This window comes from Monodon monoceros, unplaced genomic scaffold (assembly GCF_005190385.1).
Source record: "Monodon monoceros isolate NGI ecotype Baffin Bay Population unplaced genomic scaffold, NGI_Narwhal_1 Super_Scaffold_6, whole genome shotgun sequence".
NCBI classification, from domain to species: domain Eukaryota; kingdom Metazoa; phylum Chordata; class Mammalia; order Artiodactyla; family Monodontidae; genus Monodon; species Monodon monoceros.
In genome coordinates, this window is record NW_021703783.1 from 47,648,652 (window position 1) to 47,664,136 (window position 15,485).

Below are 15,485 nucleotides of genomic sequence, written 5' to 3' on the forward strand. Positions count from 1 at the left end.
TTCCATGAACTTTTACTAGATGGAGAAAAACCCCAAAGCTATAATATTGCATTCTTATTCTTTTTATCTAGAAAAATAAAATATTAGACTTCAGACCCAACTGTGCAAATTGCATTTGCTTTCCAGCTTTTACTACCTCTGTGTCATAATTTTAACACATAACATACAACTCCTGTCTCTTAAGGCAGTTACCATATGGTGTTTATGTCAGACTGGATATATTTATCTAATTTTGTGAGATTCTTTTTTAGTTCCCGACACAGTTCTTGAAAGTAATACTGCTGTTGTTACACTTCCTCCTTGCAATTTTTATGTTGTTGAGATGTATCAGTTATGTATTATAATCACGAAAGTCTCTTGGCTTCAAACCCAAATTTTCTTTGTGGCCTAGGATAGATTTTTCACAAAAACTGCATAGATACGGCTGTGATTACATAGATCCTTAATTTGCTTTACAGTTAGCACTCAGCATGATTCTAGGTTTTTAATTATGTTCCAGCAGTACTAGTTTTCTCAGTATAACTTAAAGTCATAACCACTTTGAGAATTTACTTTCAGATCTGATAAATTATTCATTTTTTCCTTTCATATACTTTGTTTGCATCCTCATCCCCACGAGGTTCAACACTTCAGTGACATCCCATGTCATTGCCTCTGTTTAAAGACTTCATAAGTGATTCAAACATTTGTATGAACTTGGAAAAACTTTCATAAAATATAATGAGATGTGTTTTGAGACCTTTGTTGAAACTATTAATATATAAAATGAAGAAAAGAATATACAGTCAGAAGGACATTATGAAATATCAGCAGTTTAGAAAAAAGAAGATTTATAACTTAAAATTTTAGGTCAAGTAAAGAACATAATCCTCACCTGGATTAGACTCAGTTATCTCTTGTTTTATGAGCACTCCTATTTATTACTTTTTTAAAATTTATTTTATTTATTTTTGACTGTTGGGTCTTCGTTGCTGTGTGCGGGCTTTCTCTAGTTGTGGAGAGCGGGAGCTACTCTTTGTTGCGGTTCGTGGGCTTCTCATTGCGGTGGCTTCTCTTGCTGCAGAGCATGGGCTCTAGGCTGCAGGCTTCAGTAGTTGTGGCACGGGGGCTCAGTAGTTGTGGCTTGTGGGCTCTAGAGCGCAGGCTCAGCAGTTGTGGCGCTCAGGCTTCATTGCTCTGCGGCATGTGGGATCTTCCTGGACCAGGGCTCGAACCCGTGTCCCCTGCATTGGCAGGCGGATTCTCAACCACTGCACCACCAGGGAAGCCCTCCTATTTATTTTTAATTTAGTGAGGCTAATTTTGGAACTGGCTGCCTATAGCAATGACAGACCATCCCTCCACGTCTCAAAGACAAATAATTTGTTTTAAAGTTTCCTTCTTGAAAACCTGACTTGTGTGATAAATGTATTCTGAAAGATTCCTCCATAGTATTTACAGAAGTCAAGTGTAGTTATAGTAATTTTTCTAACTTCTAATTTTAATCATTTCTGGAGGACCTAGTATGTGTCAGCCAGGGCTTTGCCTATATTATTCCTTTTAATTCTCACAGCAGTTCCTGCAAGGAAGGTATTAATTTTACTCATTTTACAGAGGAGGAAGTCAAGGTTTAGCGGGTCAAGTGACTTACTTAGAGGCACATAGCTGAAGTCCCTGAATAAGCATCTCTTATTTCAAAAGCAGTTTTTTCTACACCATGCTAGATTCACGTTTTACAAAAATGATCCGCACTTCATTAAAATCCAAGCCTTACTGAAGTAAATTGAAAATGCTTTTTAGACAATTACTATTTCTGTGAATAGGAATTGGGACAAAAACACTTGAACATAACTATGAAGTACTGTGAAAAAAAGAGCTGCACTGGGTTTTTATTTGGTCCAAGAGAGTTTAAAACATCTTACTGATTTGTAGTTTGTTATAAGAGGTTATATTATATTATAACCAATAGCTTAGTGGTTAAGAGCCCAGAGTTTGGGGCTAGACTTCCTAGATTCAAATTTCAGCACTGTTACTTACTAGATGTGTGACCTTGGGTTAATTAATCTGATTTGGCTTCCTCATCTGTAACATAGAGTTCATAGTAGCGTTTAACTCATAGAGTTGTTTATTAGGATTTTAAAAAGGAGTGTTGTGAAGAACTGTCCCAGGGCACACGGTAACTGGTGGATGTTACATGAAACAAAAATTTTGGCCCATGTCATTCAAGAAATGGTCAGAAAACCCATACCTTCTCACGAAAAGATAGTGTTTTTGTCTTTTACTGGACAACCACAGCATAGTGAGAACCTACTATGTGTATATTCATAACTGTATCCTTGCTGTATGGACAGAAGTCATTGGGGGCTTCCAGGTGCTGATAGCTAGTTGGGTCCAAAGGATATTTGAGGGTATTTCAGGTAAAGACAAATAATGCGAGCAAGGCATATATCTGAGATATGAGGAAACAGAGAGTACATTTCAATGTGTTGTGTGAAACAAGGTTGATGGTAAAGGATTGAGGCCCGTTCATGAAATTCCTTGAAAGCCAAGCAGAGTAATTTAGATTTGAGGTGGCAGGAGTTTGGAGTGATTATTTTTAGGAGTATATTATGAAACTAAGGAAGATAAACTTGCAGTTATAAGCAGGATAAAGTGGAAGGAAAATAGAGTAGGGAGAGCTAAGGTAGGCTACAGCTGTTGCAATTTTTCTGCTGTGAGGTCATGGTGAAGGATTGATAAGGTGAGCATGCTCACATTAGGAAAGGAAAGGATGATTAGATTCTGGATATTATGGGTGGAGGAAAAGAAAGAGTTGATAACAGCACATTGTGTCTGGATGATGAGTACATTGGTGTCAACACTGTCAAAAACAGGTTAATGGTGGAAAGGAATCTGATACAATTAGTGTAATGACTAAATTTATTTGGAAATTTTATTGCTCTAATGTATCTGTATACTGTAGACCAAATAACTGTTTGATGACCATTTGAATATCTGGACCATTATGACAAATGACATTTGCTACGGTGGAGGATAGTGTGGTCCAGTGTACAGTGAATGAGCAGTGGGGGATGACGGCCATGGCAACCCAATCATTGCTTATGGGAACAAGGTGGTGTGAATCATAAACTATTAGTGAAGTTTCTACAGACTTTGTGGTAAGCATCACTGTGATGCAGTCAATTTTGTCAACTTTGTCAAGTAAGGCACTTAATTGCAAGTATGTTCAATATGTACAAAAATACATATTGTTAATTGGAAGTAGTTCAGATTGGACATCGCAGGCAAACTGCCTTTAGCAGTTGCTTTAAAATGCGTACAAGCATGACATTGAGATCGGTCAGTTAGTGGGCATACCCAAGTATATTTTATTTTTATTTATTTATTTATTTTTGCTGTACGTGGGCCTCTCACTGTTGTGGCCTCTCCCACTGCGGAGCACAGGCTCACGGGCCCAGCTGCTCCGCGGCACGTGGGATCTTCCCGGACCGGGGCACAAACCCGTGTCCCCAGCATCAGCAGGTGGACTCTCAACCACTGCGCCCCCAGGGAAGCCCCCCAAGTATATTTTAATGAATTCCCTGATGGTCCAGTGGTTACACTCTGTATATTCACGGCCAAGGGCCTGGGTTCTATCCCTGGTCAGGGAACTAAGATCCCACAAGCCAAGTGGCACAGCCAAAAAAGCCCAAATAAACCAAGTATATTTTATTTTCTTAATTTGCATATTACAAATTTTGTTTTGAAACATGTCAGGCAGGATGCTTTTTAATTTGAAAATTTGTTCAAGAAATTGTGTCCCATCACCAATACTATATAGACTAGAAATGAAAACCCAGTGTTACGTAATCTTTAATTTGCATGAAATTCTTTGGCTGAGAAGATGTTATCAAAATTAGATTGTGCTGGTTTAAAGGAATAGAAAACGTACTTGTCCAAAAAGCACATGGATGTCCCTTGTGCGTAGTTTGGAGTCTGGACCTCAGCTCTCTGGCCTTCGTGAAGGGATCAAAGTCTCCACGCAGAGTCAGTTCCAAATCTGAACACACTCTTCAGTTCCTCCATTCCTTACTTTTGTTATGTGGTCTGGATTTTCAGGAGCGTGATGACTAACAGTATTGCCAGATTTAGCAGATAAAAATATAGGACGCCAGTTAAATTTGAAGTTCAAATAAACAATTTTGTGTGTGTGTATGGGACATACATATACTAAAAAACTATTCGTTTATCTGAAATTTGAATTTAACTAGACGCTCCGTATCTTAACTGGCAACCCCTGTTTACTTTTTCTTCACAATGATTTGTTAACTTCACAGAAAGTCTCAAAATGGGAGACAAAAAGTAACTTGCCTGGCCCCAAAGCAGATGGGGCTTACGGCAGTCGGCCTTTTCCCAAACTTGGCCTTTAAAAAAAAAAAAAAAAGAAAAGAAACCACCCACAAGTCCCAGGAGCCTGCGCGTTTAAAGTAAGCAGGGCAGCAGCTTTCCCGCCGGTTTTCTGCGTAATGTAGCGCGGCGGCCACGCCGCGGGGTGGAGCGCATGTGGCGGTGTCCTTGCCGGATGCGAAAGGAGGTGCCAGAAACTTTAAACCCCGGCCAGAAGACAACGTGTCCACTTAGACGGCGGTAAGTGCCGCCATTTTCTTTGCGGGCAAAGACTGAGAGAAGTTAGGGGCTCCACTTTGCCCCGTAAAGCGGATTGGGGGGAATGGCCCACGGCCTCAGCACTTTGGTGACGTGGAATCGGGGTCCCCCCCTTTGGGGGCTGATTTCTAGTGACACGTCGAAGTTTTGCCAAGTCGGGGAAAAGGGACGCCGCCTCGGTCCCGGATGTAAGATGGCGGCGCGGGGGGCGGCCTGGCGGGGCGGTCACGTGGTGGGGAGTAGCGCGCGAGCCTCCTTAAGTGATCTCTATGGTTTGTCCGGATTCACTGGAGCAGCGGAGCGCGAGACGGGGCGTGTGTCCGCGCTCGCCGGGCTGCTGCCGCTGCCACTGCCACCCATGCCGCCGTCCGGCCCGGTTTCAGTTTTACGGGGTTTTTGTTTGTTTTATTCTCGCCTCCTGCAGAGGTGCACGAGATTTCCCCGAAGGGTGCTGGGGAGCCGGTGGCCTGGGGACTAATGGGCTGTGCCGTGTTTTCTGGTTGCGGCGCCGGAGTCGGTGTTGCCTCTGCGGGAAGCGCTCCGGCGTTCTCCCGAGCGGAGAGCCGGCCTCGCGCGGGTGGGGGGAGCGCGGCAACGGTGGGGGCCCAGCCCCCGCCGCAGGGAGGGGAGCGGGCGGCACAGCCCGGAGACGTGGCGGGAGCGCGACGGGCGAAGCGCGGGAGCGCTGCTTGCTGCCTCTCGGGGACCGTCCAGGTCCCGTAGGCGTCTGCTGTGCTTTTGCCGCCCATTTCATGCTTTCGAGTGGCCCGGGGGACGGCGTCCCCTCGGGGCGGCGGAGGGAGCGGCTGCCTCCGCTAGGACCCCTCCGCACCTTTTCTCTTTCCAGAGCTGTCGGTTACGTAGAGGACGCCGGCCCGGCCTCCCCCGGGCGCCGGCGCCGCTGTGATGCCCGGAGCTCCCGGGGCACGCCTGGTGCGGCCGAGCGGCTCGGCGCTGGGCGGGGTCTGCGGGCGCGGCGGGGAAGGGCAGGGGCGCCGGGCCGACGTCGGCGGCTGAGGATGGACGAAGGAGCGCCGGAGCCGCTTCGCTCGCCTCAGCGTGGTCCGGTGCCTCCCTGACACCATGGCCCTGGCTGAGGTAGTAGTTTGTGCTGTTGGTCGGGTTGTGACATTGCCCGCTGTGGAGATAACTGCGCAAGCTACTGCCTTGCTAGTGCTGGTGATGCTCAGCGCCGCGGAGGACAATGGCTGGGAATCCCCTTTGTTTTCCGGGGCGCGGGGGCAGCCTGCCGAGCCCCGGCAGGGCCGGCCACCACGGAAACCGTTAGTTGTACATTTTCCCGGAGGGAGGAAGGGACTGCGGGGAGAGGGATGGACGGGGACGTTTGTAAAGCTGGGGAAGACCTAAGTCTTTGGATTCGCTATTTGCTCGAAAAGGAAGGAATGAAATTGTGAGAGAGATTGACACATAACTTTTCCACCCTAAATAATTTTACCGCTTCTTTCAGTAGTTGATGCAAGATTTAGTTTGTACCTATTTTACTTCATTCTTTATCTGTGGGTCGGAGTGGTGTGAGGTATCTTGTGCAGAACTGGCATGAGGGGCGGAATAGTAGACCCATTAATTATAAAGTTTATGCCTTAACAGTTCAAATCTGTTTTTTTTGATATGTTCTCTCGTTAAATCTAAGAGCTTTTAAAATATAAACCCAAAGCAATTAAAAGTTTCTGTTTAAACTTTGCAACTCTTTGAATAAGAAGATTGAATTTATAGTTAAATGCACTATTGAGATTTTTTAATGTAATACGAGGCAAATAAATTCTCTTTACAGTGTGCTGTGCTTTTTTTTCCCTTTCTTTTTAGTTTAACTTTGGGGGCTCAAATTCTGCCGGTGTGGTGGGATTTTTTGGCTTTTGATTCTCATGTTGTAATCATTTATATCATTGCATTTCAGTGTGGGAGAAAAGGATCTAGGTAGGAGCTAGAAGTGTGGTTTCTGGATACTTTGAGTTTAACATCTAAGATTGCCCATTTTGATTTGTGAGGGACCACTACGCCAAGCAGGAAGATCCAATTTTTATAAAGAAAATGTAGTTTGGAAAACTAATGAAATTACTCGGTATTTTAAATACCCTGAAGTCTGGGTGGAAAAGATGATTGTATTTCTAAAATTTTAATTTCACTGAGAGAAATTGGTGGTAAATTTTAGTACTTTTCTTAGAAAACTGATCCGGTTTTGATTTGTGCAGAATAATTAGCTTTGTGATGTAATCACAAACATTCTGCGGTTTAATTTTTGATGCATAATTGAAAAAAACTAAGGCAATTCTTTACTAAGAAAAAGGCACATATAAAGAGAAAAAACTAAAGCCAACCGAATCCTTTTTGTCCCCTTCAGGAGGAGTTTGATGCTTTCGTAATTCAAAAGTTATCTAATAAGTATGCCTTGGTTTGGTTTGGTTTAGCTTTGAGAGAGAACTTTGCTCAATCTGATCTCATCTGGATGGAGCTGCCTCATTGTGGGAAGGACAGTATAGAACCTTACGTTGAATCTTAAAATGCATAAAATATTTGAGAGTTGGCTCTTGGAGTTTGCTTTCCTGATATCAAAGAAAATTCAGGTCTTTATTAAATGCCAATTCTTTTAAATGATGAAAATCTTTGGGTGCTACGTCAAATCTTGATTTATGGAGAAACTAATAAAATTCTAATTGTAGTATAATAATTTTCATTTTCCAAAATACTCCATTCAGCCAGCCATGCTAATTCTCATCTGACGGGTCATCTTTCCCACTATGCTTTTTAACATTTTATAGGGGATCAACAGTTGTTAATTTGTGCCCAAAAGTATTACAGATTCTGCCAGTAATTTATTGAACTTTAATGGATCAGCAGATAGGAAGCTGAAGTATACAGATAAAGTATTCACAGTTTATCTTCTGCTTTTAAAGTAAATTTCATCCAGAACTGTATGTTGCCCACATAGTAGGAACATTTTGTTGTTGGATATAAAGGTACTTCTATATGTTATTCTTGTTTGCTAAATTACAAGAGAAAATACTGCCCTCAGCCAACTTGTTTTTAGTACCATAGTTATATTTCTGCTCTAATCTCCAGTATTAACAATTAGCCTTTCACTTTTGCATTTCACTTTTACATTTCTGTACACACCGATGAAAATTATCTACTGAACATTTTTACTGTTGACAGTTTCCTACAAGATGAATTTGCCTTATCAAAAGTGCAACTTTCCAATCTTGATGTTTTTGACATTTACTTGGCACAATTGACTTTTTTTGTTGATCCGTTGTCAGGCATTTAAGTAATTTGTATTAGCAAAAAGCCATAGATGGGAAAGAATAAGGCAGTGTTTGGGTGTCCTCAATAAGTACCAGATCAAAGGAAAGCTGAGTTATGGTAATAACATTTTAATAAATGTCATCCTCAATTATTGGAAATGTAGATGTTAATTTTGTGTATGGGACACCTGGAGAAGATTCTTGGGAAGCAGTTTTGCTTCATGCCCCAAAGTCAGAATTCCTGATTGTTAATCTCATATACTAAAGCTTTTGTTTATAAGTTGTTTAAACATAACAGTTGCCTTTTGGTAGGTGGGCCAGGGTGTACTCAAGACATTGTGTCTGTGGAGTGGCCCCAAAGAATTCTTGCCAGAGGAGCCTGACAGCAGAGAGAAGCTCTTCAGTGTATGGGAACTAGGTGCCAGGAAAGCTGGGATTTCTTCATGGCTACCCAGCCTTTCTCCCTCTCGTATGTCACATCTCACCTCCTCCATAGTGGGGAGGTGGGGGTGGGGGAGAACTGACAGGAGAGGTACTACTTCCCCCACTGAACACTCCTTCTATAATTTCTGCAACAAAAGGAAAATAGGACAGTCGCCTTCAAAAGTGAATTAGGCCAGATCGGTAATACCCAAGAGGACAATTATGGCCATTGTCGTAAAATCTAAAAAGTCATTGGTGCCACTGAAATCTAGACAATTCAGGCAAAAATATTAAAATCACTTGAATGATTGTCTAACACAATTCACTAAGTGTTTTTGTTAGGATATTGCTGTTAGGCACCATGGGGAAAGCAGAATAATTGTATGGCTACGTCACTGCCCCGAAGGTCAATGCATTTAGAAAAGGTAGAACATGAAGTGCCTAAGAATCAAAATGTGGGCAGGTGAGAAAAGCATTAGTGACCTGGCAGAAGAAAAAGTGGGTGAAAGAGCTGAGGGGAGGGAAGTACGGAACACTTAGAATAGATCTTGTAATTTAGATGTCTTGATGTTTGTTGTCTCTAGTAGTCATTCTAAAAGTGGCATTGGAGTCTTGGAGATGAGCATTACAATTGTGGTTGATATTCAGTGATACTCTGGCTGTCTTACCTTTTAGCCTTGTATTATCTGCTGTAATACGTTGAGGTGTTTTCTGAATTTGTTTAAGAGAAATATTAGTTTTACATGGAATAGAGTATGCTTTTTTATCTGAAGTTGAGAGTTATTTTTTGTTGTTAGATTTTCATTTTGCAGTTATCTTTCTTTAAAAGCGCTGTTCTGTGCACATGTAATGGAATTGTGCCTACACAGACTTCTGGGCACTAAATTGGTGGATAGGATCCTTTTAAACTGCACCGTTGACGCCCAACAGTACAGATTTGGTTATGAACAAACAAACCCAAGATAGGAGCCTTGTGTTGATTTTACAGGGTAAGTTCCTAGCTCTTTCTTCTTATTCCACCTCAAACAGCTCTTTTGAAAATATACCGTTCCGTTTGCCTTTAGCTGGGTTTCAAATATAATTGAGAGTGTTAGTTCCGTTATTATGTAATCGAGAGTGTTTTATCATGAAGGTCAAGGTTTCTCAGAAGGCCAAATAGTGTCAAATGTCACAGAAAAGTAAACTAGGAACTAAAAAGTGTCCACAGACACTGGCAGTTTAGATCATACATGTAGTTGTAGCGCTGTTTTCTGTTATAAATGAATAATCTCTAATTGCTCTCTGGTGGAGTAACAGACTACAATTATGTGTGTTTCATACTGCTTTGAACTTGAACAAAAATGTATTAAGATTCCTGGGACTTCCCTGGTGGTCCAGTGGTTAAGACACCGTGCTCCCAATGCAGGGGGCCCAGGTTTGATCCCTGGTCAGGGAACTAAGATCCCTGGTCAGGGAACTAAGATCCCACATACCGCAGCTAAGCCCTCGTGCTGTAACTAGAGAAGCCCGCGTGCCTGTTCTTTTTTTTTAATTGAGATATAATTGACATAATTTTATATTAGTTTGATGTGTACAACAATGATTTGGTATATGTTTATATTGCAGAACGATCACCACAGTAAGTCTAGTGAACATCCATCACCACACATAGTTACAGTTTTCTTCTTGTGATGAGAACTTTTAAGATCTGTGCTCTTAGCAACTGTCAAATAATAACATACAGTATTGTTAACTTTAATCAGTGCTGTACATTACATCCGCATGACTTAATTATTTTATAACTGGACGTCTGTACCTTTTGAGCACCTTCAACCCGTTTTGTCTACCCCCCACCCCTTGCCTCTGGCAACCACCAGAATAACTGAATTCAGTTATTTAATTTTATTTTTTAGATTCCACATATATGTAAGATCATATGGTATTTCTTTTTCTCTGTCTGACTTATTTCACTTAGCATAATGCCCTCAAGTTCCATCCATTTTGTCACAGATGGCAAGATTTCATTCTTTTTTATGGCTGCATAATATTCCATTGTATATATATATGCCACATTTTCTTTATCCATTCATCCATTGATGAAGACTTAGATAGTTTCCATATCTTGGCTGTTGTAAATAATGCTGCAGTGAACATGGGGGTTCCTATTATCTTTCTGAGTACATGTTCTCATTTCTTTCAGATAAATACCCAGAAGTGGAATTGCTGGAATTGGTAGCTCTATTTTTAATTTTTCTATACTGTTTTCCATAGTGGCTGCATCTGTTTACATTCCCACGAACAGTGCACAATGATCTCATTTTCTCCACATCCTCGCCAACACTTACTTCTCATCTTTTTGATAATAACCACTGTAACAGGTGTGAGGTAGTATCTCATTATGGTTTTGATTTGCGTTTCCCTGATGATTAGTGATGCTGACCACCTTTTCACGTCCTGTTGGCCATCTGTACGTCTTCTTTGGAAAAATGTCTATTTGGATCCTCTGCCCAGTTTTTAATCAAATTGTTTGTTTTTGCTAATGAGCTACATGAATTCTTTATATATTTTGGATATTAACCCCTTTTCAGAAATATGAGCTGCAGATATTTTCTCCCATTCGATAGGTTGCCTTTTTGACTGTTCTTTAGGAATAACAAACGTTTATGTCTTTTGAGGAGAGAAGTTACACAAGGGGAAAAGAAAATTGCACACACAAAACTTGAAGGAGGTGGTAGGGGAAGAAAGATTGCTTATTAATGAGGACATAAGAGTGTTGGCAGGTGGATAGAGGAAAAATGAGAGGGAATATGGAGATTCAGGATTGAATATACAATAGAAAAGGGATAATTGATTGGGCAAGATCCTGTGTTGTTATACTATCTACTCTATTTTTGTGAGGAAACTCTATATGTTAAAAGCATCCTAGCAATATGTTTGCTGTTTTATCTGTAGTAACATCTGAAAACATTTGAAAGTGCTTTAGAGTAGGGATCAACAGACATTTCCTGTAAAGGGCCAGATATTAAATATTCTAGGCTTTGTGGGTCATATATGGTCTTTATTGCATATAAACTGCTGTTTATATGCAGAGAAACTGCTGTTTCTCCTCCTTTGCTTTCTTCTTTTTCTGCCCCTCCTCTTCCTCCTTCTCCTTCTTCTTCTTCCTCTTTAAAAATGTAAAATCATTCTCAGCTCATGGGCAATACTAAAAACAGGCCATAGGCCAGATTTGGCCTGCAGGCCAGTTTGCTGACCCCTGCTTTAGAACTTAGCTCTCCTGATAGAACATTTGGTTCCACCCTTACCCCGCCCCCCTTTCTCTCATTAAGTGAGGAAAGAAATAGGTCTTTCTTGGAGAATAAAATGTTGGAATAATTTAATACATTTGAATGTATGTGACCCTGATCTGCTTTTGACCATCATCACTCAGATTTGTGACGATAGTCTGTGTTCCCTTCTCTTGACCCTAATGGCATTTATAGAACAGCTACCCTGAAGTCTCCATTCTGAAAGGACCATGGGGAGATCACATAGACATAGGGAGAGAGATCTGAGGAAACCCAGCTGTGCCTGCCCCAGCTATTTTAAGTCTTCCCAAACTAGGCACCATGCAAGTCCCAGATGATTCCGGTACCAGCTACCATCTGCTGCAAGCTTAGGACACACCCTAAGCAAGAACCATGTAGGCAAGTTTAGTAAAGCCCCAGAACCATGAGAGAGAATAATAACACTGCGGTTGTCGTTGTAAGCCAAAGTTTTGGGGTAATTTGTTACATAGCAGTAGATAACCAGAAATGGTTTGGGGACCTGGAAATGGAGTATTACTATAACAAAACCTAAAACACATGACAGTGGCTTTGCAACTGAGCTGCCCACATATGTTGGAAGGGCCTTGAAGAGATTAGTAGCAGAAATCTGATGGATGTTGAGGTTGTCAGTAGGGTTTAAAGGAAAGTGAGGAAAAAATTATTAAAGTTGGAGGAAAAGCTTTTGTTAATAAAACTGCCGCTTAGGATAATGTAGAAATAGAAAATAATACTTAATGAACTGAGGCATCAGCCTGAACAGTTTCCAAGCTAAAGTTTTAAAGTTGCAACTGGTTTCTTTTAGCTGATATCATGAAATACAGATAATGATGAGCTAGAGAAGAAATTATTCACTTTTCAAGCAAAATTTTGAGGAAATATATAAAAGTCAGGACTTGCTGGGTTAGAAAAGAAAACCCTTTTCTGATGACCAGTCTCTTGCAGCAGAATATTCCCAAAGTAAAAAAAAGGCCTCAGGACAAAATCAAATTCACAGCTCCGTCATGAAAAGTTCTCAGGGTAAAGATGAAACTAAGGATTAGGCTGTGAAATCCTTTATTAAGACCCCAGAAAAATTAAGGTGATGCCTTACAGGGAGCCCCATGTAGACAAGATTTGTTGATGTGGCTCTTGTCTAATGAAGTAAACCCCAATGAGATCAATAAGATTCATAGGAAACTTACAAAGCTTTTAAGAAAATTATATTGTAGAAATACTATTAGCTTGAACTATAAGGAATAGAGATGGCTTCAAAATGAAAAGAAGCTTTTAGACCCTAGAACTTCTACAGGCAGGAATATTTTATGGAGTAGGAAGAATAACTCAGGATGGAGCCAAGAGCTGAGGAGAATCATCGCAGGCAATAGAAGTGAACCTTAATCAAGGAATTGGCAGCATGTGCCCTGTTTGATTTGCTGTGGGTGAGAGACTGCCACATGCCTATGGTGTTTTCTCCCTTTTTGAATGGGGGTATTTATAGTGATGATTCTATGCTTGTCTACCCTACCATGTATATTGCGTATGTGGGGGACAGAAAATTTGTCTCTCTAGTTCACAGGTTTTTAGACCTAAGAGGAAGGGTACTTTTCCTCTAGGAAAAGGTACTATTCTCATTGCTTTTCTACGCCACCCCCTTTTTTTGTAATTTTAAATCACATAATAAAACAACAGAAAATATATTTGAATGTAGCTTGAGTGACTGTAAGCACGCACAAAAATTCTCTTCTGTCTTGAATCTCGTATTTTAATATATGCTAAGTACTGAACACAGGGCCTACCTGGTGTGTAATTATTTTTTTGTAAATGCTAATTTCCCTTATCATTCTCTTTCCTTGCGGTGACATTATCTTTACCCATGGTGTCCAGTTCCCTCCTGCTGATTTTTTGTTCACCAGGGCTCTCTACTCCCCCAGCCCCTCCTCCACGCCACCAGGCCTCTCCATATGCTCCAGACTTTTTCTGGCATTTTATTACTGTCATCCAAACTCTGAACTTGCCTACCTTATTTTTTCAAAGACTTATAGAGTGACTAGATAATTAACATGAATAATACTAAAGTGTTAACACAAAAGTTTTACTTGGATAATTGCAATAGCAACCTTCAGTGTTTAGCCTGTGGAGTTAGCTAAAATTTCAAGCATTTTTGTAGGCTGCCTGAGTCTATTTTTGGTAAGGACCCTGAAGTTGATGCTCAAGTCATGCCATTCATGTTCTTTTCTAATAGACAGTGGCCATCCTTTAGGGATGGAATATAGTGTAGAACGCTGTGCTAAAATCTGTTCTGGCTCTTCTCCATGTTATGTACCATCTGTGAAGCTTGGAGTCTAGGTCAAATGTATCTTTTGTCTCCTCTTCCCCAGCATTTTGTAGAGGATTCTAATCTAATTAAAATTAATGTCAATAGCAGTGTTGAAGAAGAAAACCTAAAAGGAAGAGAATTTTTGAAAGAAGGGGTATGGGAAAAGAGGAGGGCAGTTTTACCTGAATTGTTTTGCCTTGAAAAATAAATGTGCTTGTGTAATTCTGTGAGTCAGTGAATATGTGTACATAAATACACATTTATTTAGCCAGTATTAATGAGTATCCCTGTGACTCCTCCAATATACTAGCTTCTATGGGGATAAGATAAATTAGAGAGACCACTTATTCTGCAGGACTGGCTCCAACAACAGTTGGGCAGTGTGCACTGTGTGGGGCCTGGGAGATGGTTTCTGCATAATATTAGAACGCGTATGCGCTCTCAGCTTTAAAAATGATGCTGAATTCTCAGGAAAATTGAACTCCATTAACAATAACATCTTCTGTAAATCAAAAGCTTGCAAAGCCTTAATGAAAAGGAAGCCATCTAACCTTAAAAATGAATTTATTACTAAATGAATTTAATTCACAAAAGGAATTTTCCCTAATATTTAGGCTCTTCTTGATTTTGGTTTCGTTTGTTTTTATTAACATTTTTAGTTGTTTGGTTTGGTCAAATATTGAATTTGAGTTAAAAGATCTTCTCTGAGGATGCAGTCTAATAATGAGGCCAAGTAAATAATGGAAAAATCAGTTTCCAAGTGTGGCAGGGCAGTGGCTCTGTAGTCTTTGCACGGCAAATAGTATGTCTAACTTTTTCAGTGATCTGCAAAACTGAGCTACTCATTCCTACACAAATGAATGTGCTGATTTTGTCTCCCCCCACACCTTTTTTGCTCACTTTCTTCATTTCTTCCCTCTTCTTGTTTCCCTGACCTCTGGGGAGAAGTGATGTGGCACCAGAAACAAGAGGCACACTCACAGTTACATCCTGCTGACTCGTCATGGGGCTCTAGGCAAGTCACTAATCAGGAAATTGGGGGAGTCAGTGCTGGCTGGGGAGTTAGTAGGTTGAGGAGGTGAGGACAGACCCTGATGACGTCAGGGCCTTGGCAGTGCAACTTCTATCGATACATATTTCCATTGCCACCACTTAACCTTAGAGGCATGGATGATCCAGCAGTGAGTTATTCTGTGCAAGAGGGAGCGAGGGCTTTAGATCAGGTGGCCAGAGGGTTATTTCCTCTCTCTGCTGTTTAACAGCTGTGTGGCGTCAGGTGAATTTCTTAATCTCAGTTTCCTATTTGTAATACCTACAATGAAAGGTCGTTCTGAGGATCACAGATAATGTACCTAAAGTGCCCAACAAAGTCCTGACACAAGGAGTGTTTATAAATGGTAGCTACTTGAAGTAGTCTAAAGTCTCTTTCACATGCTTAATACACTTATATAATTTCAGTCTTAATCTCTCTCTCTCTCTCTCACACACACACACACACACACACACACACACATTACCATTCTACGCTCCTGAAATTGTATATGTACCTTACCACTTAAAGAACGGCCTTTTGTCATCAGGGAAATGGTCCTATTG

General features: G+C 41.0%; 1 protein-coding gene across 1 annotated transcript; it reads right to left on the bottom strand.

Moving 5' to 3' along the window:
- Positions 1–4,844: 4,844 nt before the first annotated feature.
- LOC114885866 (putative uncharacterized protein encoded by LINC01465) lies at positions 4,845–5,372 on the bottom strand. Its single transcript, XM_029206229.1, is given in 2 exon segments — positions 4,845–5,228; positions 5,230–5,372. Coding segments are annotated over 2 exon segments (363 nt in total). The 3' UTR covers positions 4,845–5,008.
- Between the last annotated feature and the right edge of the window lie 10,113 nt (positions 5,373–15,485).